Below are 27,996 nucleotides of genomic sequence, written 5' to 3' on the forward strand. Positions count from 1 at the left end.
GAAGATGAGATGAGACTGGTGTACTCTTGCAACGCTTGTGTGGCCTCTTAGCTAGTGGTGAACTAGGCCGTGTTTCCTGATCAGCATCTCTGTAAATATGATAAAAACAAAATTGTTAGGAAATGTGACATCAAATCAAACTTTATTTATATAGCACATTTCCTTCAACAGGTGAAAAATAAATGTGCTTTATAAAAAAGGGGCAAACCACTAACTAATGAAAACAAAACTTAGGAAATGTGACATGGCTACATCATATACAAACAAAGAACCAAACAAACACAACCAGACGCAGAGAGGTAGCCTATAATTTTGAGAAGCAATGGTTAGAATCGTTCGTAGTGTGGGAATTTACAAGCGCGCATATTAGTGAATATTCCTACAAACACACTGAGAATGTAATACAGCACACATTTACAAATAATGCAAGCTATCAACGAAACAACATTAGCTAAACTAAATAAACATTGATATTCCAGCTCAACTACACGCAACTCATCAATAACAATTCCTCAATCTGAAGTAGGCTAGGTCTGTTTAGCTAAGTGGTTATTATATTGCTATTTCCCGAATTTACTTACAGTATGCTAATATCGATTGTGCGAGGACATCAGTTTTAGAATCCTAGCCACGCCACGGGCTATTTATTACCAATATGATTGAAAAAAATACAGTATACCTGCTACTTCTAACACACAACCAGACGCAGAGAGCCTAGCCTATAATTCTGAGATGCAATAGTTTGAATCGTTCATAGTGTGGGAATTTACAAACACGCATATTGCTGGGTATTCATACAAACACAGAGATTGCAATCCAGTACACATATTTACCAATATGATCATAAGAAATATACTGACTCATGAAGTTGATCCTCAGCTGGATCAGTTCGCTGTTCGAAATGGCACCGCTCTTCATCAATGTCGGCTTCTGGACGGACCATTTTCCAAAATTAAACAAAATGTTTACCTCAAAAGAAGTGAATTAGGCTACACTTTGACATTCTATCCTGCTTTCGCGGGCTTGGCATTTCTCACATGGATCTTGCATCGCCCCTCCCCTACTCTCCTTCTATGGAGAGTAGTTATAACGTTGTTAACATGTGAATGCGATTTGGGCGGACTTCCTGATGAGCGAAATTCACATAGTAATGAGTAAGGATTAACTAAGCATACGTGGTTTAATTAATCAAATTTAGAACTTTTAAAACAATTCATATCATTTGTCAATGGGCGCATTGGAAAGTCGTGATTCTAAGGTTTCTGTCAATGTTTTTGTTGCGTCTGTATGATAACAACTCGTGAAGTTAATCATCCAAATAGAAACAAAAGTTCATTTAATCTTGCCGAGCTCCGCCGGCGGACCTCTCGACCCCAGAGGGTTAAAGCTGTAAGAAATATGGCAAAGAAGAAGGCGTTAGGCATAGATGTGCAGGGCCAAGTAAACATGTTGTGGCAAGGTTATTCGCAGTGAGAAATTGCAAAGAAGTTTAAGATTTCCAGGTGCAATGTTCAATACACGCTCAGAAGGGTCCAGCTGATGGGCAGTAATGTTAACAGGAAGATCAAGAGGCAGTAGACAAAGGTTCAGACCTGGCATTACAATGTATCTTGGGTGATCCGATCACAAGTGGACAGCTCTAACTACGTGTGAATGCACCCAAGACCCATTGAGGATGCATTGAGATCCGATCACTCAGACCACATTCGGAGGTGGTCTGGGTCTCATATGGCCACATTCTTTTAGCAGTGTGTACACATGTGTCCTGGGCTGCATTGAAGGACCGCCTAGTCAACTGACGTCCTCTGCGTAAGTGGAAGTATGTACTCATTTGTGCACCAACGGTGTCATATTAAAGTGTGAAACAACAAGAAGCCACACTGAATAACGAAATGAACGAGACAAAGTTTAAAAAAATGATGCCATGTCATTCTACAGTCAATATATGGACTAAATATTGAATAAATATACAACTTACCATTGGTTTTTACGCATTGAGATGTCCCTTTTGAGACTGGGTGGTCATATATTGTCTTGGACAATCCGTTTGTGAAATATACAGGCATTTGTGATGCCTGGGTACCTTCCAAAATAGCTGTGCATAACACCACCCATGTTATTTACGGCATTGTCACCCTTTTAGTACAGTCTGGCTTGGCTGACAATTCATTTATTCAGTAGGTGAGAGTATAAGCTTTCTAACGATGTATAACTTGTCTAATTTTGCTTTTGGAATAGCGTTTTATAGGTCAGCGTAACCGAAAATGTTATCATCGCAATGTTATCATGTTATCATTCACTTAAGCATTCACTCTGTGGCAGCAGTAAAAGACACTGCGCCTAAAGAAACGTTGTCAACAATTTTTAGTAATTTCTTGAAAAATACTATTATTATTGAGGACTTCTAGACATAGCTAAGCCATATGTTTGCTGATAGACCTATCTGACATCGTTTTCTGGAGCAAAACAGAAGCGGATAGAACTGTATCATTTTGGTTGGTTCTTAAATCGCGTAAGCTGACTTTGTCCACAACGTTTTAAAATTTCTTAAAGCGCATAGAGTGCGTCAAACATCTTCAGCGATTTGGTTTGCCTGGAACACTCCAAGGAATAGACCCAGTCTGTTTTTGTTTTGATTTAGCTCGTGCACCAAAGTCTTTGAAAACTTCTTCTTTTAATTTCCAGCAGACTAGGCACAGGTAGTGCATTGCTGCCTCCCGCCGGTTAAAAACAACAACGCATTTGGTCTTTGCAAACGGAAATGACGTACGTGTTTATTTTCATATTCAGCGGGGAAGTGAGATCCGATCACAAGTGGTCACTTGAGACGCATGTGGAGACGCATTCTGATGCTAGGTGTGAACTGACATCCGTCTTGACTGAATCTAGACACAACCTGGATATATCTGGATACAAAGTACAGGTCTGAACAGGGCCAAATATTTCTCGCTGCAAATAACCTTGCCACAATGTTTACTTGGCCCCGCACATCTAAGCCAAACTCCTTCTTTGCTATATTTTCTGCAACTTTAGTGCCTATTTTACTTGCACTGCAGGCTAAAAGGTATTAGGCAACATGGGGTTTTAAAAAACTTTAAATAGATATGATTTCACTCAATTTAATTACCCCTCCACCTCCATTCCACCACTCCACTTCCCACTTGGATAGACTTGAATAGACTTTCAATAGTTAATTTAATGATGAATTGAATTGAAATTGAAGCCAAAGGAGGCTATGTCATGGTTCTGGGGTGTAGTGGCCTTGTGCTGCCACTAGAAGGCACCTGGCCTTTGAGAATTTCTTAATTTGTTCCAGGTGTCTGATTTCTCTATTATTTTCACCTGGGGAGGTGCCTTTATAAGCACTGACAGAACACCCATCTGCGCTTCTGTGTAAAACCTCATTATCACAAAGCCGGTACGACATTGGTATAGGTGCTCGTTGGACGACTTACAGAATTGTGTTGTGGTTGGTTCCCTGTCCTCGGTTAAGGCGATTCAGTCTCTTAGCGCTGTGAGCGCATTCTGACGCCTTAAGGGTATTCATACTTTTCTTTTGAGCTCGTGTGAGCCGGTGGGTATTGGGACGTTGTCCCTGGTATGTATTTTGTTTGCGTTTTTTCTGAGCTGCGTCTCAGGGTTTTATTTTCGCTGAGTAAGTTTTGCTACTCAGTTGTCTATTTTCTTTTAAGACCAGTTTTGGGTTTGGTACCAGAGCTTCGCCTCTGTACCACTGGTCCTCTTCTTTTTTCGCCCTGGTTTTTACGGGTCGCTTTTGGTTTCACAAGCCAGTTTTACGGCTGGACAAGGTGGTCCTTCGGAGTGGCTTTTTACTCCATGTTTTTTTGGTTCTTGTTTACGATCCTTTGTGTGCGGGAGTTACTCTCCCTAGGATCTTATTTGTTTTGTGTTTTACTTGTGGGTGTTCCCTTTCCCTTTGTCCTTCGGGACTTTGTGGCTAAACGCTTCCGGTAGCGTTAGCTTTTCGTTCCCCTATATTAGTCGCTTCTGGTTCTCCAACACCCCCACACCATTATAGGCTATTTCCAGGTATGTCATCTTTCTGTGTTATTGTTGGTTGAAATTGAAAAAAAAGTGCTTTGGTTTTGTTATTCATATATTAACTGAATTATTCTCTACCTAAAGTTAAAAAAAAAAATTTTTTTACCTACAGGTGGCCTAATACTTTTGGCCTGTTCCGTAGATCACCTGTATTTTTCAAAAGGGAGCAGTGAAACCTGCAGGACATGGCGTTCCCATCGTTCCCATTTGTCTGTATGTCTCTATCTGTCTGAACATTCCTTTGGCCTGGTTCTGATTCACACCTGTACAGGGCACCACAGATTTCACAAGGAATGAATGAATATGGTGGGTTTTCATCCTCCTAAAAAAGAGACCAAGTGCACATTATACCTAAGGAGAATTTCTATGCAGTCTATAATAAGCTGGCATGAATGCCTCACAATCAACACATGCTGGGAATTAAATCCAATGAAAAAACTATACAAAACGGCCAGAATCCTCTCTTTCGACAGAGCAAACACAAAGTATTTGCCTAGTACAGAGATACAGGTTAACACTCTCACAGGAAGCTCAGCACTTCAGATTCCACTTCTGTACACTGTCACCTGTGTGAAAGTGGCAATAACAGACAAATCTGTAAAATATTTACCACATGTTTGACATCTTCAACACACATGGCTTTTGAATGAATTTTCCCAAGAGAGTATGAGCTCCATAACCCTGATCACGTCCCCGCATCCAGCCCATCTCAGTGTGTTTGTGTGTGTCTGTGTACTCTTTGTGTTTGCAGACATGTATGTCCATTTACGTACTTTGTATTATTTATATGTACAGGTGTGTAAGCGTGCATGCATTCTTTTACTGTTTGTGTGCATGGGTATGTGTGTGTGTATGCCTGTGTGATAATTGCTTCTGTATGTCTCTGTGATCTTTGTTTTTACTTCGTGTTCTTATAATGCATGGGCACTCTAGGGGTGTAAGAAAATATCGATACACTTGAGTATCGCGATATTATGTTTTGTAATACTGTATCGATTCTCAAAAACACTGTATCAATTTTTAATTAATAGCATACATGCAAAGATTTGTGGCAGACAGTGGTTCATTTTGTGTTGTGTTTAAACCTCTGACCGCTAGAGTATAATAAGTATATAAGTATACTTAACGTTTATATAAAGTATGCATAGTATACTTTTTTCACATGGAAAATGTATGTGGAAAATGTATGTTATAGCTGTGTTTATTGGCTATTCTAATTGTGTGTGTGCGTGCGTGTCTGTGTGGTGTGTTTGTTACTGTAGGTGTTTGTGTGTTCAATCTGTTGATTACTCTAGGCATGCATGTGTGTATGTGCATTGTGTGTGTGTGTGTGTGTGTGTGTGTGTGTTGGTAGCTGTATGTTTATGTGTGCATGTGTGTTGAGTCTGAAGGTATACGTGTGTGTGTGGGGGGGAGGTTAACTGTTTGTGTGTATATCTGTTCAGTTTGTTGATTACTGTGTTTATGCATGTGTCTGTGCTTGTTTGCTTGAAAATGTATGCATTGTTTGTTGGTTACTGTGGGTATTTGTGTGTATGCGTGTTGAGTTTGTTGGTTACTGTACTGTTACTGTGTTTGTGTGGGCACGTGTGTGTTTGACTCTGTGTTTGTTGGTTGCTGTAGGTGGGCTGGCAGTTGAGAAACTTGGTAAACACTCTGCGTGGAGACCCCAGTGGTGTGATGCTAACTCTGAAAAAGCGGCCACAGAGCACACTCACCTCCGCCCCAGCCTTACTTAAGAACATGAGATGGAAGCCCCTTGCCCTTCAGGTAGGAAGATTAGCAGCTCTTCCCACAAGCCATTCTCACTTCTGCTATTGCCTGCCTGCAGTGCCGCAACAAGAGCTGCTAAACCGCACAACCTACTAACACAGCATTAAGTCAGACTAATCCCATAGCCATAACTGCTCAACCAAAAGTGATTTCTCATCCTCTCCTGCTTGTAACTTGACCCCACTCCATCTGACAGCACATCTGCAGCCAACCATGCTTTTAAGATGATGTATGTGCAAGGGCCAAGCCATCGAATATAGAAGGTGATTACTCCCTGCTCAGTCAATACATAGAAGGAATGTTTCTCACAATGTATAACAGACTTTAGGCTATTAAGCAACTTCTTAATTCTTGCATTTATGGCCAGTTCTTAGGTACAGGAGCTCCTCACTCTTTGTTGACCCAGTGTCTGTCTTTTCACACTTACCTCATGAAGATATTTATTATTGCTTTACATCAAATCAGTCCCACCCTTATGTTGTTATGTACTCTATTAGGAAATTAGGTTAGGTTAGTGTTCCTATTGATTCTTATGGTATTAAATGGTCATTATCTGCCCCAAGAGGACGTATAGAAACACCTGGAAATGCAACCCCATCATTCTTATGGGAGAAAAAACCCTCTGTACATCATTTTCTATCAACATCCTAATGTAACTGCGATGTTACAGTGCGGAGGTCCTGTATTTATCTTCGTTAACTGCGCGATTGTCACCAGAAGTGAACAATACAGACTGAATAAGGTGGGAGTGAGGCCAATCCTGGCCTGTATCATTAAATTCCACACATTAACAAATCCATCTATTATTGTCAATGTGCAAAGGAAATACAGAACCAGAACACTTCATCAGCACATGCATACGTGTGAAAGTGTGTGCAAAAGCATGAATATACTGTATATTCAGCCATGCACGGTCAAGTGTACGTATTTGTATTCACATGTGTAGTGTGCATATGTGTGTACTCCTGAACTCCCAGCCACAGGGCATCTCTGATTGATTTTTATCTGGTTTCTCTGGGCCCTATCTCCTGTAGAGGAGTTTCATTCGGTCCCAGCAGTTTTAAGAAGCTTCACTGTGATGAACTGTCATTAATGCCCTTGGAGTATCGTCTGTGTGTACAATATATGGGAAAGAGGGTGTGTGTGTGTGTGTGTGTGTGTATGTGTGTCAGAGAGAGAGAGATAAAGAAAAAGTGTTTGTGAGGAAGAGAGAGGGTGTGTGCATGAGTTTGTGTGTGGTGTGTGTCAGACACAGAGAAAGAGAAGTAAGAGAGTAAGAGAAAGTGTGTGTGTGTGGAAGTATGAGGTGAAGAAAGAGAAACAGATATACAGGCATATTGAGCTCAGAATGCATGTAACAGGTGGTCCCAGCTCTCGCAATCAAAGGAACAACACTTTTCAACTCATTCTTCCATCTGTCCCCTCAGCCCATTATTCCCAGGACCCCCACCAGCGGTGCAGCCACACCCACCAGTACCATCAGCACTCCATCTAAGCGGGACAGCTCTGCTCTGCAGGAACTCTACATCCCGCCTCCCCCATCAGAGCCCTACACACCTAGGTATAAAACCTTAGACTACCGTAATTTACCCTTTTGTTTTTTTTGTGTTACAGTGCATCTGTACCAATACTAGTTTACATGTTGATATAATAATTAAGCTATAGTTTAGTTGTGTATTGTGCAGTATGCCTGTGCAGTTATTCATCAGTGTATTGTGATACGACCTGGTCTAGGATCAGACCATAACAGGATAAATGATAAGGGAAATGGGTAGGGAAACGTACTGCAAACCGATCAGTAACTCCGGTCCCTATCTGCCTTTCCGAATCTAACTGAATGCTGGCTAGTCTTTGAAGGTTACTAGGCACTTTGAACTCTGAACTTTGGACAGTTAGCTGATAGTCAGAAACGAAAAGCCCGAATAGCGTACGGAGGGATAGATCTCCACTCAGAGTAGCTTCAAAAACAGTAAAGGAAAAATAATGAAACAAAATTGACTCATGTCCCGATGGAAGGATTTTTAGTCCAGCTGGGAGCACACTAACTAACCGGAGCACTATACATCGTTCAGAGGGTAAAACGTATGTTGAGGTCAAAAACGTGCATACAGTCAAACACAAAATTCCAATCAGCAAACAAAGCAGAGGGGCTAGGCGAGAATTGGAATCGAATACGAGAGCGAATGGTCAGAAACACAAAATCACAGAGGCAACAAACTAGAAGGGCTAAGGCGAGATTCGGAGTCGATGGTCATACACAAGATCTAATCAGCAGACAAACCATGAGGGCTAGACGGGAATCAGAGTCAAAGAAAGATAGGATTGAATACCCAAAGTCAGACAAAGCAATCACTATACACAACACACCAATCATGAGTTCAAAGAGCTAGTCTCCACTGGTAGGTGGCAAACAGTGGCTTTCTCAAGCCGAGCAACCGGATACGGAAACTACCAATTAGATGACAACCGCTCAAAGAAACACACGCAAAAGTAACAAATGTAAACATACGACTGGGGTTTTAACAATGCTGTAATGCAGTTGTTTTCTGGGGACTCAGTTTGCATGCTGGGTTTTGTTTCAGGCAATTCCTTGTTATAGTTAACGGTATACTATGCAGGATTTTTACCATGGTAATATTATAAAATAACCATGACAAGGCATATCTACGATGCACTTTTGCCGAATTTGTGCACCTTTTGCTGTATTTGTATTCTAAAATGTGTTTGAGACATTTCTGGGCATGGCACTTTTTTATGTGTGGGGAAGGGTGGGTGTGGCTACAGAGCAGCAAATTGTTTTTTGCTAGCTAGCTAGCTGCTGTAATGGCTCAGATACAGCGAAGCAAAAAGACAAGCTGAAAGTGCTTGTTCAAGAACTAGAGCTAACCTTGGAATTGCTCCTTGATAGTGTTAGCTGAAGTTTGCCAAGGGGATGAAAAAGGATGCAGAGTTAGCTTGTAGTTAGATGCTGTTGTACCTGTAAGTAATGTTACCTCTAGCAAACCAACTAGGGTTGCCTGACATCCAGTTTTTTTAACTGAAATGTCCGACTTCAAATTCAAATTATTTGTACATGTTTATGGTGCTGAGGAATTTACCGGTAGTTTCTAATTAATTTGCATGTCTGTGACTTGGCCGGGAACTTGGGGGTGAGTGGGCAGGGTTCAAAATGGAGGAGGAGAGAATGCAGGACCACAGTAAGGCAAAATAAAATCATGCACAGTATGCCTTTAAAGTAATTGAAAACATGTTTGAATTCTTCCACATTTTTGCTTTAAACGTATAAACACAATGTAGATTTAACTTGTTGGTATTTGCTTAATTTTTGGTCTGGTTTTGGTTTATTTTCAGTGAACAAGGTGTACACTTTCATCAACCGATTGACCCCACTGAGTCCACCAGCCAATCTATAATTTGATACATTGAAAAAATATAACCTCCTTCTAGAGGAATAATTACCATAAAACACATTAAAAAATGACTGAAGTAGATCTGATTAGGGCTGCTGGGTGGCATAATCAGTGAAGTGCAATTGAGAGGGGTCCATGCTTCAAAGTGACCCCCACTTGTCAAATGAGCACCAATGGAGAGAAAGCTGCATATGAAAGGCACCAATCTATGCAAGCTAGGCTGTGGGCTGTGATGTGAAAAGAAGCAGCCTGGGGACACCACGTGTTTTGGAGGAGAAACGTGGATGTCAGCACTCGTCTGAACTGGCAGTGGGAATTGTGCATGAACCTGGCTGTGGTTGAAAATAGCTAATTGTAAATTTCAAATTCGGATGGGAATGGGACATGTTCATCAGTCCCATGTTGAGTACCAATTATTTTATTTTTTTTAAATGGGACATTTATTTTTCATAGCATACGTAGTTTTGTACATCCGTGGAGGTAAATGTACAATGTTTATTCTTTAGGGTATGCATAGCTATTTCTGTCATAATGTAAAATAAATATTTGAATATAATTAAGAATTAACTGCTTGTTACAATTAAATGCTTGAGGTTGCAATTACAGTTGGAATGAAAACCAGCATACACAGTGGCTCCCAAGAACAGAATTTGAAAATCCCTATTGTAATGTCATTTTATATTTACTTCAATATAAATATATTTACAGTTGAGGCCAAATGTTTACATACACCTTGGCTAAAAATATTAAAACTCAGTTTTTCACAACTCAGCACATTTGTCACGGGTTGAAGTTGGGTGGACCCAAATGCAGACTCAGACAGCAAAGTGGCGAAACTCCCATAGAAGTTTAATACAGCATGCAGTCTCGTAGTCAGTTTGTACAAAAGATCAAAACCAGAAAATCCACCAGGGCAAAAGTACAAAAAAAGAAGGCAAAATCAAAGTCGAGAAACAGGTGAAGGTCAAAACAGGAGATCAACAAAGCAAAGACGGCAGGCAAAAATCGGTGGTCGGGAAAACAGGCAAGATCAAGCACGAGACAAACTGACAAGCGAAAAATGCTGGAAAGGCACTGTAAACAGAGGCACAATCTGGCACCAAAGAGCAGGGGGGAACAGAGAATATATACTAGGTGAACCAGGTGAGTGAAATGAGAGATAATGAACATGCAAACAGGGAACAAGTGAATGAAGTGCGATTGATTAACTACTACGTGAGAATGCAACCCGAACAGGTGAGAGTGATCAGCTGGGGGGCGAGAGAGCTAGAGGAAACCACGCCCATAGTACAAACTGAAACAAAGATCGTGCAGGAGAAAAACAGATAACCAACTAAAAGGTGAAATGACAACAGGAACATAACAACATTAAATGTTACCATACATTTCATTTGTCAATTATGGCATCTACTTAGTTCACATCAGAGGTAATTACATTTTTTTATTATTTTTTATTTTTTATCAGTTCAGCACGGGACTAGTATTACCTGGGGACCTATAGTAACTTGTAATAATTGCGGAGGTCGTCTGTGATCTTAATCCCGTGCGAATCTGCCATGTCCGTAATTTGTAAAAATTCCACCGCAAATGTGATAATATTAGTTATTATCGGCATCTCGATGATTTGGGGTCGTATTTTACTGTTACACAGAGCAGAGCCTTGACATTTTCAATCATATCCGGGGGGATAATGTCAGTAAATTCGAGTAAAATACAGACTTCGCTTATCCCGTGTGAATGCGCCGCACGAAACACAGACGTGGGGGGGTAATTTCTAAATCACATGAGGTCCCCAGGTAATACTAGTCCTGTGCGAATAGGGCTTTAGAGACAGATTTATTTCAGCTTTAATTCACTATATCAAAATTCCAGTGGGTCAAAAGTTTATATATGCCAAGTTGACTGTTTCTTTGAACAGTCTGGAAGATTCCAGAAATTGATAAATGACATTTTAGAAGCTTCTGATTGGCTAATTGTCATAATTAGGAGTTAATTGGAAGTTAATCGGCACCTGTGGCTGTTAATTGGCACCTGTGGCTCTACCTTTAGAGCCACTGCCTTTTTGCTCTTGATACCATGGGAAAATCCAAGCAACTCTGCCAACACCTCAGAAAAAAAATTGTGGACCTCCACAAGTCTGGTTCCTCCTTAGGAGAAATTTCCAAACAACTGAAGGTACCATGAACATCTATACAAACAAAAGCCGCGTTTCCACCGCAGGAACTTTACCCCGGAACTAGGAACCTTTTGAGGAACTCAGTGGGTTTCGACCGCAGGAACTAGGGTCTACATTAAGTTCCAGGGACTTTATTTTACCCCCAAAAAAGTCCCTGCTCGGGGGGTAGTACTTTCCAAAAGTACCGGAACTTTTGGGGTGGGGCGCAAGCGCTGTAAATTTCTGATTGGTCGACTACTAGCAGTGTTTTATTTCAACCGCCATTTTTAAAAATCTGCAGCCGCAAACCGATTTATTTTCATAATAACTTGAAATCAAACTTGTATGTTATGGGGCGCAGTAGCCTACTTTTGGTTATAGCCTGCCAACGTCTTGGAATTATAACGTGTGCTCTTCAGTTCTTTTCTTGCTTTAGTATTCGTTTTATAAAATGTTAAGCATTCGTGCTGGAACAGCATATTACGTACCAAAACATTCAAATGGTTTAACTCGGTTGCTGAATATTTTCTTCCGGATTTTCGTTGTTAGCCCGACTGCCATAATTTTACTCTGCCATTCTTCAATTCCACAAAAAGACCAGGAAGACTATGGACTAATTTATGGTGCACGGTTCACATCTGGAGGGCACACTTCGCTGCTGGGCTAGCAGTAACTTTGAAGTAAAGCAAATGGTGGCTGTACCACTGCTAATTTAAATTAAATTTTTTTAAGTTTTTGTTCTATTCTTGTCATTTTGCGATTAGAGAAAGTAATCAATTCAACAGCAAATTGTTTACGACGTGTGCATGTTTTCTGCTGTTGTTGCCAGTTATTTGTGGAATGTGAATGCATTCTGTCGCCTCGGATGTCAAGACATGAAAGTGAATGTTCGCATAAAAACATAATGAGTTTGAGAGGATATATAAAACAGTTACAATCTGACTATTGGCCTGTTTTTTTATCTACATGTTGTTCAATGGACTTAAGCGGACTTGATCCTGAGTTTGGTTACTCTGTTGTAAGTCGCTCTGGATAAGAGCGTCAGCTAAATACCTATAATGTAATGTAATGTAATGTAATATCCTATATTTGTTGCATAACAACGGTTCAAGTCCAACTACCAACGACAATTCTGCTTGACAACGGTAAAATATGCCCAAACGGCCGCGGAAGAATATTTCAATTTCCAGGTGATTAAATCGATAAAAATCAATAAATACAAAAGTAACCATATATAGTCATTGTTGGTAACCCGTTGTATATAAGTGGAATAAACCCACCCCGGGCTGTCCCGGTTATTAGAAAATAATGTAGGCTACTTCGGTGGTAGTATGGGGTTACAGAAGAAATCATAGGACAGATGGACCGACGACAACGTCGCTTTTTCATTTGTCAGTGGGCTAATTTGCCTAATCTTTGCGGGACTTTAGACCGCGGTGGAAACGCAGACAACAATGGGCTGAAGGAACCTTTTAGTTCCTTGAAAAGTAGTTCCTGGGACTAAAAGTTCTGGGTACTTTTGGTGGAAACGCGGCTATAGGCTGAAAGCCTGTCATGCAAGGATAAAGTCCCTACTCCAAGACCGGCATAAAAAAATCAGAATGAAGTTTGTAAGTGATCACCAGGAGGAAGACCTAACCTTTTGGAGTGTTCTCTGGTCAGATGAAACAAAAATTGAACTCTTTGTCCCTAATGATCAGCACAATGTATGGAGGAAAAAGGGTGAGGCTTTTAATCCGAAGAACACCATCCCAACTATGAAGCATGGGGGTGGCAGAATTATGTTGTGGGGGTGTTTTGCTGGAAAAGGGACTGGTGCACTTCCGAAAATAGATGTCATCATGAGGAAGGGTGAATATCTAGAAATACTGAAGCAACACCTCAAGACATCAGCTAGAAAGTTAAAACTTGGTTGCAACTGGGTCTTCTGGCAGGACAATAATCCTAAGCATCCCTACAAAGTTGTAAAAAAAAATGGCTTAAAGACAACAAAGTGGAAGTATTGGAGTGGCCATCACAAAGCCCTGACCTGAATCCCATAGAAAATGTGTGGACTGAACTGAAACAGCATTTCCGAGTAAGGAGGCCCACAAACCTGACTGAGTTACACCAGTTCTGTCAGGAGGAATGGGAAAAAATTCTGGCAAAGTATTGTGAGAAACATGTGGAAGGCTACCCCAAGTGTTTGATTGAAGTTAAGCAATTAAAAGGCAATGCCACCAAATACTAACAAAGTGTATGTAAATTTTGTCCCACTCCACATCTGATATAATACATTAAAGCTGCAATAAATCTGTCTCTTAGCTATTATTTTGAAATCACTTCTCATGGAAATAAAGTAGATACCTGAATTGACTTAACACAGGAAATGTATGGTAACATGAAATGTGTGGAGTTGTGAAAAATTGAGTTTGAATATCTTTAGCCCATGCATATGTAAACTTTTGGCTTCAACTGTATAGCTCCAAAATTGAACCAGTGTTCTCTTGAACCAGATAGACTTCTTTTATGGAGAGGAGCATTTGGAAGCCTTTCTTCTGTGCGTGTAGTTGTGGCTCAGTTTCCCTGCATGCTTACTTGTGCAGATTTACCTGTGCATCATGTGTGTCCTGTAGTGGGACAGAGATCCTGACTGTTGTCATTGCTGCAGGGATGAGAAGGGGAACTTGCCCAGCGATGACATTTCACGTCACCATGGCAGCATCCCTGTTACCAAGGGCTCGGAGTCACCTAACTCCTTCCTGGACCAGGAGTATCGCAAGCGTTTCAGCATGCTGGAGGAGGAGGCAGTCCTGTACTGCCATGAGTATGATAAGAACCGCAGGGCTCCCCATGGCTGCAGGGAAAGCACCCCCACATATGGTATGTCCTGGCCCTGCTGACAACCTCGTCATCCGCTTGTCTGGTACATGCCAGCTGCTCCCACACACCCTCATATTTACAGTTTTTCCTGCATAGAGAAATCTGATTTACAGCTTTAACCATTTTAAAGACACTGTTACTCGTATTGATTTACAAAGTAATGAATGTATGTACATGAAACCCATTAATGTACATACTGAAGCAATTCAGGTTAAATACCTTATGTGGGAATGCTGCCCCATCTGGTAATTGAACCTACAACTTCTAGTTATAAACTCTAACCCTAAACTTAATCTAACCATTACACTACATTACCTACGGAACCCCCCTGTCCCACCTACTTCTGCACCCCCAAATATGGTACTCAGCCCTATCCAGCTCAGCACACAGTGCCAGCCCATTCTATACACAAGATACACACTACGTTTAGGGTCCCGCCTCCCTCAAGAGACCCCTGCACTTCTTGGCTTATGCCGCTTTTCCACCGCATGGTACCGGCTCAACTCGACTCGACTCTACTCGACTTTTTTGGTTTTCCATCGGGGAAAAGTTGTGGATAGTACCTGGTACCTGGTACTTTTTTTGGTATCACCTCCGTCGAGGTTCCAAGTGAGCTGAGGTGATACCAAAAGGTGATGTGAAAACACTGCAGACCACTGATTGATCAGAGAGAATCGTCACTAGGTTAGCTTACCCTCTTGCGTCGCCTTTTATGCTAATAAGCAACCAGAGTCGTCTTGTCGTCTGAGCTCTGATGTAGGATTTCCCAAACTCTTCTGTTTTTTTCAGCAGGCTTCTGAAACAAAATTTGTCTCCTTGCTGTGACAAACAGCCACATACCGAGAATCAAGTACACCATCCCTTCGATATCCTCCATTGTTCCCGTATGTGTCGCGTTGAAGATGATGTCACGGCAGTTCCATGCGGCATCGCTATGACGACCAGCTACATTGACGGGGGTACTATCTGCAGTGGAAGATGAAGTACCTGGTACCAAAAGCGAGTAGAGTCGAGTCGAGTTGAGCCGGTACCATGCGGTGGAAAAGCGGCTTTATAGTCCCTCGGTATGCAATCACACTAATCAGATGGATTTATAATCAGCTAATTATGCCAACAGGCATCAAATTATGACAAAAAGCAGCCCATCACCCAATCACTGCGCTCGTTATGCGCAAAGAGAAACAAACATTTACAGTGGTTTAGGGTTGACGCATTTGCCTTTGCGGTAGAGGTTCTGCCGGCCAGAGGGAAATTCTTACGAGGTTCTGACAGTAGGGGCCAGCAGAGTGTAATTTTTCCTCATAAGGACGGCTTCCATAATTCTGCATTGCAATTCATGTCACGTCGTGTTGCATTTCGGAGTGATTCGCTATCTTAACATGAATGCCTAGCTCTGTGATTTGAAGATAACATGAGTAATTGGGAAAGCTAATATGGGACTGGTAGCATCATATGAGCCATTCAAATATTTTTATGGATCTGGTAACTTTCTTGTTATATTATAACAGTTCGCAACAAAAAACTTGTGTAAGACGTCAAATCCGTTTTGGCGATTTTTCAGAAAACAAATTTTGACATTTTATTTTTCACAATGTAATAAATGCTACTCAACAAATAAATACCCATATTTATTAACTAACAGCTGTTTTCTTTAATACAATTTATTATCTGTGTCCCTTTTCCTGTGTAATCACTGAAGTTGCAGAAGTAAGGTGACACGTTCTGCCGTCAATGTATTCACGGGCATTCCAAGCAAAACATTAAAACAAATTGGCATCTGGGCTCACTTAAACAGGTCATTTGACTTTGTGAGCATTTTTGCCTGTACCTAACGCTGAACCGAAATCAGTTCGGTCATTATAAAAAAATCAAACCTCACTGAAGGTATTATTACACATTTTTGTTACAAGAAAGTCTTGCTGTGAAATGTTTCACATGTTATTCGATTATTATGTATTAAAGCTTTATTTGTCATAAAATGTTAAGCTGCCTGCATCCTGAGGAACTCAGAATTTTACAGCGATTTCAGAAGCAAAATGGCACTTTTTTATTTATTGGTGAAATTAAATGTAAGTCAAACTGTAGCCTACCTCTCTTGTCAACATCTTGGTTGTTCAGTTCCAATCAGTTGAGGTTATGCAGCAAAAAGAGTCTCCCGAGCTAGAGTCTTGCTACCACTTGGAATAAAGCATTTTAATTTTATGAATGGATGTTTTTATAAATTAAGGTGAAAAAGGAGACGTGAGCCTGGTCCATTCGAGTCCCCAACTGCAATGGTATTTTGAAGCCTCAGGGCTGCTAGGTTTAAAACTGAGACATTTATAGCGTTTTGAGAGCAGATTACATATTTCACTAAATGTCGCAGCTCATAACAATACGAGTAAATATGTACAGTAAATACATTTTTACTGAAAAATTACAATAAATATTGGTCCATGTTGCTGAAGGAAAAACATGAAACAAAAGTCAAAAGTCGCACAGATGATGATGCTTTTCCCCACAATAATAGTGATTACATGCCGAGGGAAGCAGCTAATTTTTAATACGATGCTAATTTTTAACATCGTATTAAAGTAAACAAAATGTATTTTCTGGAAATACATTGGATACTGGATTTATATATTGTTATTTGATTGTACTGTAGCATTCATGCCATTATGCATGGAAATAAACTGTAAAACCATGTTTTCCTAAAAAATCGCCAAAACAGGTTTGACCTCCTTAGGAATATGCATCATCGCACACCGGCAGTAGGTTGGGAACTGAAAATTGAAAAGACACGTCGTCTCTTCACAGTAATTAAAAAAACACCCATTTGTAATACTAAAATGCTTTATACCACACTGTAGACAAGATCTTGGTGAAGCCTAGATTATGAGCACTACACTACATACCTGATTATCTATATCTCTTCAAGCAATAGATGGCCTAATGTAACACTTCATCAATTTCTTTGATGACAGATGATCCGATTTACACCTCTAATTATTAATTTGCAAAACAAAAGGAACCTGCATGGTGCAAGGAACACTGCTTGGTGCAAATGTTCCAGTGAGAGTACTGGAACATTGCTGCTACCGTTGATTCCACAATGACCGTGCCGAATAAGAATATCTTCCAAGATCGTTCGAACACCATACGTTGATCTGAATGGCTATAGGCTAGATTATGGAAAATCTGTTAGGTACATAGCTGGCAAATCTGTTAAGTACATAGGCAACTAATGTCATCACTATTAAAATCTATGTGCAAAACCGTTGAATACAAAACTAACAACGAGGCAAATTTTTATTCAAAATATTGTGGTGCCAGGTTTCAATTTTGCCTTGCTTGACTTATTGTTGGTGTCGCTTTTATGCACACATCTTTGCCGGTCTCTCTCAAAGATGCCTCAGAAATAATAATTTTACACACATCAAAATGCTAAACAATAATTCTGGGTCAAATACGGATTTGTTTTGGATTAAAATACTTGTCTGCGCTCTTTTGATCTTGCCTGGTGTAATTGAGCCGGCCAATATGACCAGAAGGCGGGGTTTACACTTTTTGATAGTAAAGTGTAAAAAAGTATTTGAATCCAAAACAAATACGTATTTGACTCAGGTCTGATTGATTCATTTATCTTGAATAAATTCTAAATTAAAACAATTTTTACTGTATAGAGCTGTCGCAGAGCAGACATTGGGGAGAGTCTGTAACAATGTAACAGTTTTTGGATTTTGCTCCTTTTCTCAGAAAACATTTAACCTCGCAATGTGAAATTTTATTTCAAACAGCGCTGGCATGTCAGTAATCTCCCATTTCAGTTGTTCATAACTTAATCGTGTCGGATAATTTATGATGGATTTTTATTACCATTACCGTAAATTACTGTAACCTACATCAAAACTTCTTTGTAGCCTACTGTTGTAAGACAATGTACTGACCTGTGAATTAAGTTATGCTCATTGTTTTGGAGCACTTCAAAGGGATGCATTTATCTTATTGACAAGGCCATTCCATTTTGACCAAGATTAGGTTATTTTACATGAAATAAATGAAAAGTTGAATTAATTTGGGTCTATTAATTTATAGCATAGACAATTTATGCATTAAAAACAAAACTAAATATCAAAAGCAAATTGTCTGCTATACAGACCAATCTGGTGTGTGCTTATAAATAAATGCATGTGCCCAGTTTCCATTAATCATTTGGTATAGGACTTGTGCATATACAATCAAATGACTGTAGCAACAGTGTACAAAAAGTTATTGACTGTGTTACATTTATGATGCATTACAGTTATACCGACTCTGCCCTATAAGTGAAACTAAGATGGATGGCATTAGACTGTGTTCAAAATTGTCTGACTAGGCTATTAAGTTTCACAGTGTGACCATGAAGTTCTTTGAATAACCGTTTAATGACACACTGAAACGCTAAACCACTGTAAAGGATGCCGTCCAAAAAAATTGTGAATCAGGCACTGAGAAAAGGAGAAAGGAAAAGCTTCTGGATGAGTCTCGGTAAGCAATGTCACCATTATTTTAATAAATGTAACTGATGTGGTTTGGTTGTTGTACGGATTTCTAGACATGCTGATAGCGACCACCCTTTCTCATATTAACCTCAAATACACAAGACAGGACACTCAAACAGTATGCTAGCAAATTTATGTCAAGTTCCATTCATTTATATGGGGTGGTCGATACACGTCCCCTTAACAATCAAAAGCTAGCGCTGAACCACCTCTGACTTATTTGCCGGCACAGACAAAATTGTGAAAGTACAGAAAAAATAACCACTGGAGGATAACAAGGACATTTTTTCCTACATAACTAGGTACAGGTTGTTACCGACATTTTGCCTATTTCATATATAGTTGCAAATCCAGTTTACGTTTTCCTGTTTGTCGAACGAAGGTGGTCGGTAATAGGTGCTCTCACTGTACCTGGCGGTCACAAAGTTTTAGTAGGTCTTGGTTGGTCACGATAATCCCGCCCCCAGCCCCTGACGTAAGCGGTTCTTGGTTCTAGACCAGCCAAGTGTTGGTGTCGCTTTGGAACCAGTTTTCCTGGCCGAGAGCCAGTTCTTTTGCTGTCGAAAAGCGAAGAACTGGTTTGCGATTAGGCACTGGCTCCGAACCGGCCCTCAAAATACCTTGGTGGAAAAGGGGCATCAGATAATACGGTCCTTGTCTGACCACCCTTTCAGACCTCACCCAATCAGCACAACCATGCCCCTGCGTTCTGCAACTACTTAAAATGAGCCTTTTCTTTACAGACATTTTAGGGTGCTTTACATCAGGCAGTTTACGTCTGTTGCGGTGGACATTCAGGGATTGATCTCTGCTGTTGCTATCTGTGGAATCTGAACCTTGCATCTGGGCCTGGTGTTTCTTGATGTTTGGTGTGTGCATGATCTGATATTTTTATCTGACAGCTCATCTGGCATTTTTACATTTTCACCCCTGTCTTTTTGGACTATTCTGCTGTTGTTTATCGCTGTTGGTTTTTGAAAATTGGTCTTGTTTTTTCTTGGGACTGTTTTGGGAGAAACATGCTGTGGTTTTGGTATATTCCTCCATTCATTCATTTTGTGACTGTAACCTGTTTATGTCTGTAACATTTGTTGCTTAAGGTAACTGACCTTCATCTTTAGACAAGACATTAAATATTTTTTTTGTAACTTAAATTTCTTAATTTTATTTTGGTTGTTAGTTATACATTTTGATAAACGTTGAATCAACAGGTTGCTCTGCTCTTCTGCGATTTCATTACTAATGGATATCTCTGAAAATAATTAACAATTAAATCAGGTAACGCAGCATCACACTGTTAGCCAGTCAACTTCCAAAAACATCATGAAATAACTACATTTTGAAACATTCAAATCAATACCAAACTATAGCCTAATCCATAGGCATAGGTTTCATTTTAACACACTGCTATACCACCTAGTCTTGCGTAGTCAATCGTCAGAAGCATGCTAGCCAATCTAGCTATTCATTCATATGAAAATACTGGAGGTGAAATGTCTCCATGTTTTATTTGTATCTTTTTCACAAAATCTGGCTATAATTTAGTATTCCTGCTTTGTGATATACCTTCAGATGCAGATAAATCAATCAATTCACACAATGTGTTGTCTGTTCATATTAGATTCATTTTTTGACAGTGACACCAATAGCAATGATAACATTCATTGTCAAAGAGTGCTTTGAAACAAACATGATCTATTTGACTGGTATAATGATGTGTGTATTTATGTTTGTTTTAGGTTCAGGGGAGAGGAAATATTCATTTATAGATTCAGACAAAGGTGATTCAATCAAATAGCGGTAATATGATAATATAATCTTTTTTTGCCTTTGGGTGGAGTGCAAGTTTCATATGACAATATAATTATATTGCCACCTTCTGGTGAAATAAAGAAACAAAGAAACAGCAATGATAGAGCTTGAATGGGGAGAAATGAGTGGTGTATCTGACATCTGTTGAAGGCAAATTAACCCCACACACCTCACTGGCAATCTTCTGGTCCAACACTGTAGAGAGCTGGTTTGTAATAAATAGTCCAACAATGATATTCAGATAAAAACAGTCAGTTTACTGTGCACTTTCAGACCAAACGGTACATCATCTCAATACAGTCCCCTGTGCTCCCAAAACCCCCATTACATATAGTTCCGTGGCCATAGCCACACCCATCCATCTAACCACCCCCTCCCCGGTCTGAAAGACAAGGAGGCCCCTAAGAAATTTGCGCTTAGGGCCCCCCAAAAGATCAGGGCCGTCCCTGCCTGCTCTCCTTTATAATCAATATTGTTGGTAGTGGTTTCAGAGTTATTTGCAGAGTTGGAAAGACTAATTTTACCTCATACTGTCATCATTATACAAAAAATATGGGTGTATATGTTCTGTAATAAAGGGTAGTTATAAAGTATATTAGTTTTATAATAGGCTTATTGGGCATTCAGTGCTCCTCAGGAAGCTGTGTGGTACCATTTGCAGTTTGGGCTTGAGCACATCATGGGCATTGTTTAATTAATCTGCTATTGAGGTTATTTTTCTCAGGAAGTGCTGACTGCGTAAATGGGTACATGTGATAATGCTGCAGTGAACCTCCTTACAGGCCACTGTTCTACAGTAGGAAAACGATTAAAATCAGCAATCTAAATAAATCTCAAGAGCCTATGATTTGCAGGCAGTTAAATTAGGCAGTGTGTGAATCTGTATATAATCATTTATAGATTCAAACAAAGGTGATTTAGCCACATAGCTTTAGTATTATAGTATAATCTTTTTTTTCTTTTGGGTGGAGTGCAAGACTCAAGTCTTATTTGCAGGCAGTGTGTGTGCGTGTTTGTGTGTGTCTGCGTGTGTGTGTTTGTGTCTGTATGTCTACTTGTGTGTGTGTGTTTTCACACAGACTATTACAAACTTCAAATATAATTTTTTTTTGGACAAGGCCACTTTGACCTTTGTAAAACCAATATTTCTTAGGACAACAAGGTGAAATCAGAAGGCAGTAAGGCCAAAATCAAACTCGCTTAGACGGACTCAAAGCCAAAACATACTACGTAAAAGCACCCGTATTATTCAACACAATCAAAAGTAACAAAAGTAAAACTTCATAAACCAAAACTTTGTATTTATATCATTTATAAATATGGCAAGGCATATAATGTATATCTGGACAAATCTATACTAATATTTATCCTTATATTATATATAAGGATATTAAGCATTTATTACACCGAAGATGCTCCAAATCCAAATTAGCCAGCTAAATTACGTGGTTTGCTTGCTAGCTAATGCTAATCCATAACTAAACTAAATTGATCTCTGAAGAAGTGCTAATCCTCCCCTGAGTCAATAGTTGGTTCTCAGCATCATTCAGTATTGCCAATGTATTGGAAAACTTAATTCAAGAATTGTGAATGCTTGAAAATGCAATGTATATGAATGGGGAGACAAGCACATTACCAAGAGTAGGCTGGCATCTGGGTGAAGGTGATCCCATGGAAAAGCACTGTCAAACAACATGACTTTGACAGTGAAGTGAAAAAGACTCTAGAGAATTCATTGCAAACCAGGCAATGTTTTTCTTCTCCACAGGGCACCACAGCCATATACTGTTAATTTTACGGCAAGGCACAACTGGCTGTGCCGGTATTTTTTCTAGGGCATGATTGCCAAAATGCAGGACATCCACAGTGACAACTTTATGTTTGGTGTGTAATTTCAGCCCTAGCATTAGGTAATCCAGGTGAACCACCAAACTGCGGTGCATATCTCTTGTTTGTGGGCATATCATTTGTTGTTTATTGATTCCCATTTCTCTTTGTGTCTCTCCTATCAGGTAGACTAAGGCCTATTTCCATGCCTGTACAGTACAACTGGGTGGGAGACTATGAAGACCCCACAAAATGGAGGAGGGAGGGGAGGAGAGGTGAGTGAAAAGAGAGGAGGCAGGGGGGAGCAGTCTAGATTTCTAGATAGTTTGATTTGGTAATATTAACTTTCTGGCTTGCTGGATTTTATGGATTGGTATCATCCAAGTGGGTCTGCAATGCGTAAGAAACTGAGAGGTGTTTTTATGTTTTGAGTTGCTGATGCTACCTACTAATTCTACTATCAGCATTACGCCACTTCTAATAGTAGCTTGCCAACTAGTAGGCCGCACACACCCCAATAGGGGCGACATAGCTCAGGAGGTAAGAGCGGTTGTCTGGCAGTCGGAGGGTTGCCGGTTCGATCCCCCGCCCTGGGCTCGTCGAAGTGTGCCTGAGTTAGACACCTAACCCCTAATTGCACCCAAGAGCTGATTGGTACCTTGCATGGCAGCCTTTCACTGTTGGTGTGTGAGTGCGTGTGTGAATGGGTAAATGAGAGGCATCAATTGTAAAGCACTTTGGATAAAAGCGCTATATAAATGCAGGCCATTTACCATTTACAAAGGGACAGCAATGCCTGAGCGTGCTTTAGTTTATTGATGGCTGAGTTGGACTTTGGTATTCAAGGATAGCCTATTGTGACTACTTTTGCAAGGTGGAAGTCGAGTGTAGGTGCTGTTGGTAATCTTCTCCCGCGTGGAACCAAGTTGAGAAGGGTGAAGTAACACACTGAGGACCACTTTCCTATGAAAAGATTTTAATACGATGCGCAAAGGTAGACTCGCCACAACAAGCATTGCGTAGGAATCTCAAAGAGACAGCCACAAGTGAAGGTTTAAGTGCACTGTTGAGAGGTGTAGTTATTGCCGTGCGTAAACGTTCCCAGGAAGGAATACACATTCCAACAGACTTCCCGGGGACACCCAAATGGCCTGCTGCCGGTGACACCCCTTTGATCTGTGTGTAGTGCCCTTGGGAGATGTTGTTTGCCAATTTGATCTGGTGTTTACAATGTATTTTAATTCATTCATTTTCTTTTGTATTTTCATGGGGTAATGTTGCTCAGAGAAGCCAGTGTTTTTTTTGTTCCATTCGTGCAAAGCTAGCTGCAGTTTATCCTTGGTAAATGTCTAATTTAGATAATTGGTTCACGTGATAGGCATGATATTGCATGTGTTATTGCATATTTTTCTGTTGAAATTAATTAAGCCCGTTATAATTTGGTGTATTTTGGTATTGTGGTTTACTCCTTATTCATGGTGTCAAATGTTATGCACAAGTAGAGCATCATTTTAGGTTATGAAAATAACTGGTTCTTTGAGTGTGAGTGCTCAAAGTGGGGGCTCATGAGTCAAAGTGTTTATGCATGGGAGTCATTGTTCGCAAGCAGTATAGCTACATACTAACATCTTTAAAGCTACCTGAGGCCTCTCAGTCACCCAAGTGAAATCCCTAGACATAGAGTAGACTGGTACATCCCATCACAGCTCCTCCCATGCATTTTAGTGTATTAGTGGCAGTTTCATACATTTCAATACTACCTATGTATATTATGTAAATGAGCATTGTGGTGAGAGGGCTACATGTGGCTATTGTATAATAATAATAATAATAATAATAATAATAAACTTTATTTATATGGCACATTTCGAACAGAAAGTGCCAATAAATGTGCTTTACAGAAAGATAAATGAGTAGATGTAAAATACAGTAAAAGCTTATTCCACAGTCTGGGAGCTTATGAACTAAAAGCAGCCTCTCCAAAAGTTTTACTTCTAGACCGTGGAATGGACAATTGGAGGGAATCTGAGGGCCTAAGGGCTCTGACAGGGACATATTTTACTAATAGGTCATTTATGTAGTCGGGGGCGAGTCCATGCATAGCTTTAAAAACCAATAAGAACACCTTAAAATAAATTCTAAAATCATCCGGCAGCCAGTGTAATGATTTTAAAATGGGTAATGTGTTCAAATTTCTTAGCGGTCGTGAGTACCCCGGCTGTGGCATTTTGAACCAGTCTCAGTTTATTAATAACTTTTCTGGGAAGGCCAGTGAGTAAGGCATTGCAACAATCCAGACGACAAGTTATAAATACGTATGTTAACTTTTATGCATCTTCTCGGGAAAGGAAGGGCTTAACTTTGGTAATATTTTTCAGGTGGTAGAAAACTGTTTTGGTCGCATTTCTAATGCGTGCATCAAAGTCCAAATTGCTGTCAAATATGATACCCAAATTTTTAGCCTGAGAGGAGACATTGAGACCTCTGCTTTTAAGGTGAGTGACAACCATTTCCCTCTTAGTCTTATCACCAATGACTATGGCTTCTGTTTTGTCTTGGTTTAATTGCAGAAAGTTATGAGTCATCCACACATTTATATCAAAGAGACAATTCAAGAGATTATCAATTGGTTGGAGATTGTTAGGAATGACTGATATATATATATATATATGGGTGTTATCCTAATAACAGTGAAAATTAATGTTGTGTTTGCGGATAATAGTTCCTAATGGGAGCGTGTATAAACTAAATAGGATGGGTCCTAAGATTGAACCCTGGGGCACACCACAAGTAATGCTGACTCCCATTGAGGAGAATTAATCAACCGAGACGTAATATTCACGACCGAGCAGGTTCTGAACCAATTAAGAGCTGTGCCTGAGATACCAACCCATTTTTCCAGCCTAGAAATAAGGATCTCATGATCCACCGTGTCAAAGGCAGCGGTGAGGTCCAGAAGCACCAGGACAGAAAGATTACCACTATCCAAGTTTACTCTGATATTATTTACAACTTTAACCAGAGCTGTCTCAGTGCTATGCTTTTCACAGAAACCTGATTGGAATTTTTCAAAAATTTGTATTTAAGTATTCTGATAATTGCCAGAAAACACGTTTTTCAAGGATTTTGCTCAAAAACATGAGATTTGAAATAGGCCTGAAATTTTGGAGAATGGATGGGTCAGAGGTGCTCCTTTTAAGAAGGGTGTACTGTCATCACCAGGCATGCACCTTTGAGCTCAGTTATACAGCCAGCTAATCTCTTTAACTACACGAAGACATCCAGAGACCGATTGGATTCTTCTGGTAAGTTTTATGTAGCAAAGTGTAAAACTGTAACACAGAAATACAAATAAATGTCATTCTTAGTACAATACACTTAACTCAATATGCAATGCACTAATACAATGCTTCTTTGTCCACAGAATTGAACTGCACGCCATGTACAATACAGTAAGTAATAAACAGGTAAGTATTATTTCTCCTTACAGGTGTCTTACGGTAAGTATATTTTCCTATGTACCGTAGAACTGAAGGTAAGTAAATTTAAGCTAGTCAGGTAAGTATCAATATAGCAAACAAACACTCACTAAATGCACATTTTACATAAATATGAAATAATTTTGCGTTGCAAATTAAAATGAATCAAAGCAATAAGTATTGACTTACAGATGATGCTTTTTTGACGGCGAAACACTATGGATGGAGAAGGGTTGAAACCAGAACATGAACATCACGCCACATGTTTCTCTAAATAAAATGGACTCCTTAAAACAGTGAACCTTGTTGTTTGAGTGTCCTTCAAATGAAAGCTTCCCCAAATAAAGTTCCTACTTATTCCTAACTATTTTGGTTCCTATGTACAGTATTTAAAAGCACCACTAGGTGTCACCAATATCTTTGTTCCAATACAAAGGGGCTTAACTATGGTGATCTTAAAAGTAGATGGAATAATGCCAGTTTGCAGGGAGTGGCTGATAATGTTTAACAATTCACCGGAAAAGCAAGTATAGACTTTTTTGAAGAAACTTGTGGGGATTGGGTCCAGGGCACAGGTAGATGGTTTGAGACTGTTTATTCCTTTGTTTAAAAGGTTGTCATTAATGAGGTTAAAAAAACCAAAAGAGCTCTTTGGAGGTGAGACAGGGTCAATTTCTGCATAATCGCTAATTTGTTTTGTGGATATATCCATTCTTATATGTTATCTTGTCTTTAAAAAATTTTGCAAATTCATCACACTTGGCTGTGGAACGTAGTTCCGAATGTACTGAACGAGGAGAATTTAGTATTCTCTTGACTGTTGAGAATAAGATACGGGGCTTGTTTTTGTTGCTAGCGATTAAATAGGAAAAATATGCTTGCCTAGCGATTTTGATGCATTGGTTGTATTTTTAAATATTATCCTTTAAGATATCAAAGTGAATTTGTTGGTTTGTTTTCCTCCACTTATGTTCTGCCCTTCAACACATTCTTTTAAGAGTAGCTGTTTCCTTATTTTTCCAGGGGGCCCTGGGCTTGTTCATAACCTTTTTTAACTTTAATAGGAGCCACGTGGTCAATGCTTTCTCTTAGTCTCTTGCAACGGCGATCACCTGGGTCATTACAGGAAGGATGCAGGCAAGAAGAAGGGCTATAGAGGGTATGCACGTGACGTCACAGTAAGTGGAAGTCACTGCGGTTACACCCACTGAGTGGCAGAACGACTACTGAGTGGCAGCGTTAGCGCTCAGCTTGAATGCCGCGAAGACACAAAAAACACATCTAAAATGGGAAAGTGTGCAATTGTCTGTACAAATAGATTCAACAAGAAATCGGAGCTATCTTTTTACAGACTGCCAAAAGCTAAAGAAAAGAGAAGCAAATGGATCGCTGCAATTCGCAGAAACAACTGGATTCCAGGCACTGAAACGTGGATTTGCGGTTGTCATTTTGTGTCAGATATATTGGATTTTTGGCCGCATGCCTCCCCACCACTAAGACAAAGACTCAGTGAGCCATTTAGAAGACAGAAACAAAGACAACTTTTGATTTTAGAACATTTATTGAAGTAAACTGCATGGAAGATGAGATGAGACTGGTGTACTCTTGCAACGTCTGCCTGGCCTCTTAGCTAGTGGTGAACTAGGCCGTGTTTTCTGATCAACATCTCTGCAAATATAATAAAAACAAAATTGTTAGGAAATGTGAAATCAAATCAAACTTTATTTATATAGCACATTTCCTTCAACAGGTGAAAATTAAATGTGCTTTACAAAAAAGGAACAAACCACTAACTAATGAAAACAAAATTTATGAAATGTGACATCATATACAAACAAAGAACCAAACAAACACAACCAGACGCAGAGAGGTAGCCTATAATTTTGAGAAGCAATGGTTAGAATCATTCGTAGTGTGGGAATTTACAAGCGCGCATATTAGTGAATATTCCTACAAACACACAGAGAATGTAATACAGCACACATTTACAAATAATGCAAGCTATCAACGAAAAAACATTAGCTTAACTAAATAAACACTGATATTCCAACTAAACTACACGCAACTCATCAATAACAATGCCTCATCTGGACTAG

The 27,996-nt window shown here is 39.8% G+C and overlaps 1 protein-coding gene across 5 annotated transcripts in view; it reads left to right on the top strand.

Annotated features, from left to right (window-relative positions):
* The window catches only part of cnksr2a (connector enhancer of kinase suppressor of Ras 2a), a 323,355-nt gene that overhangs the window by 160,755 nt on the left and 134,604 nt on the right, over positions 1-27,996 (top strand). For 3 of the 5 annotated variants that reach the window (XM_064332728.1, XM_064332725.1, XM_064332727.1), the window contains exons 9-12: positions 5,686-5,832; positions 7,263-7,396; positions 14,051-14,262; positions 22,607-22,696. In XM_064332728.1, the coding sequence (XP_064188798.1) occupies positions 5,686-5,832; positions 7,263-7,396; positions 14,051-14,262; positions 22,607-22,696 (583 nt within the window). The remainder of the gene's footprint in view (positions 1-5,685; positions 5,833-7,262; positions 7,397-14,050; positions 14,263-22,606; positions 22,697-27,996) is intronic. The other 2 variants (XM_064332729.1, XM_064332730.1) reach the window with 1 other exon arrangement.

The sequence above is a fragment of the Anguilla rostrata genome, chromosome 4 (assembly GCF_018555375.3).
Source record: "Anguilla rostrata isolate EN2019 chromosome 4, ASM1855537v3, whole genome shotgun sequence".
NCBI lineage: Eukaryota > Metazoa > Chordata > Actinopteri > Anguilliformes > Anguillidae > Anguilla > Anguilla rostrata.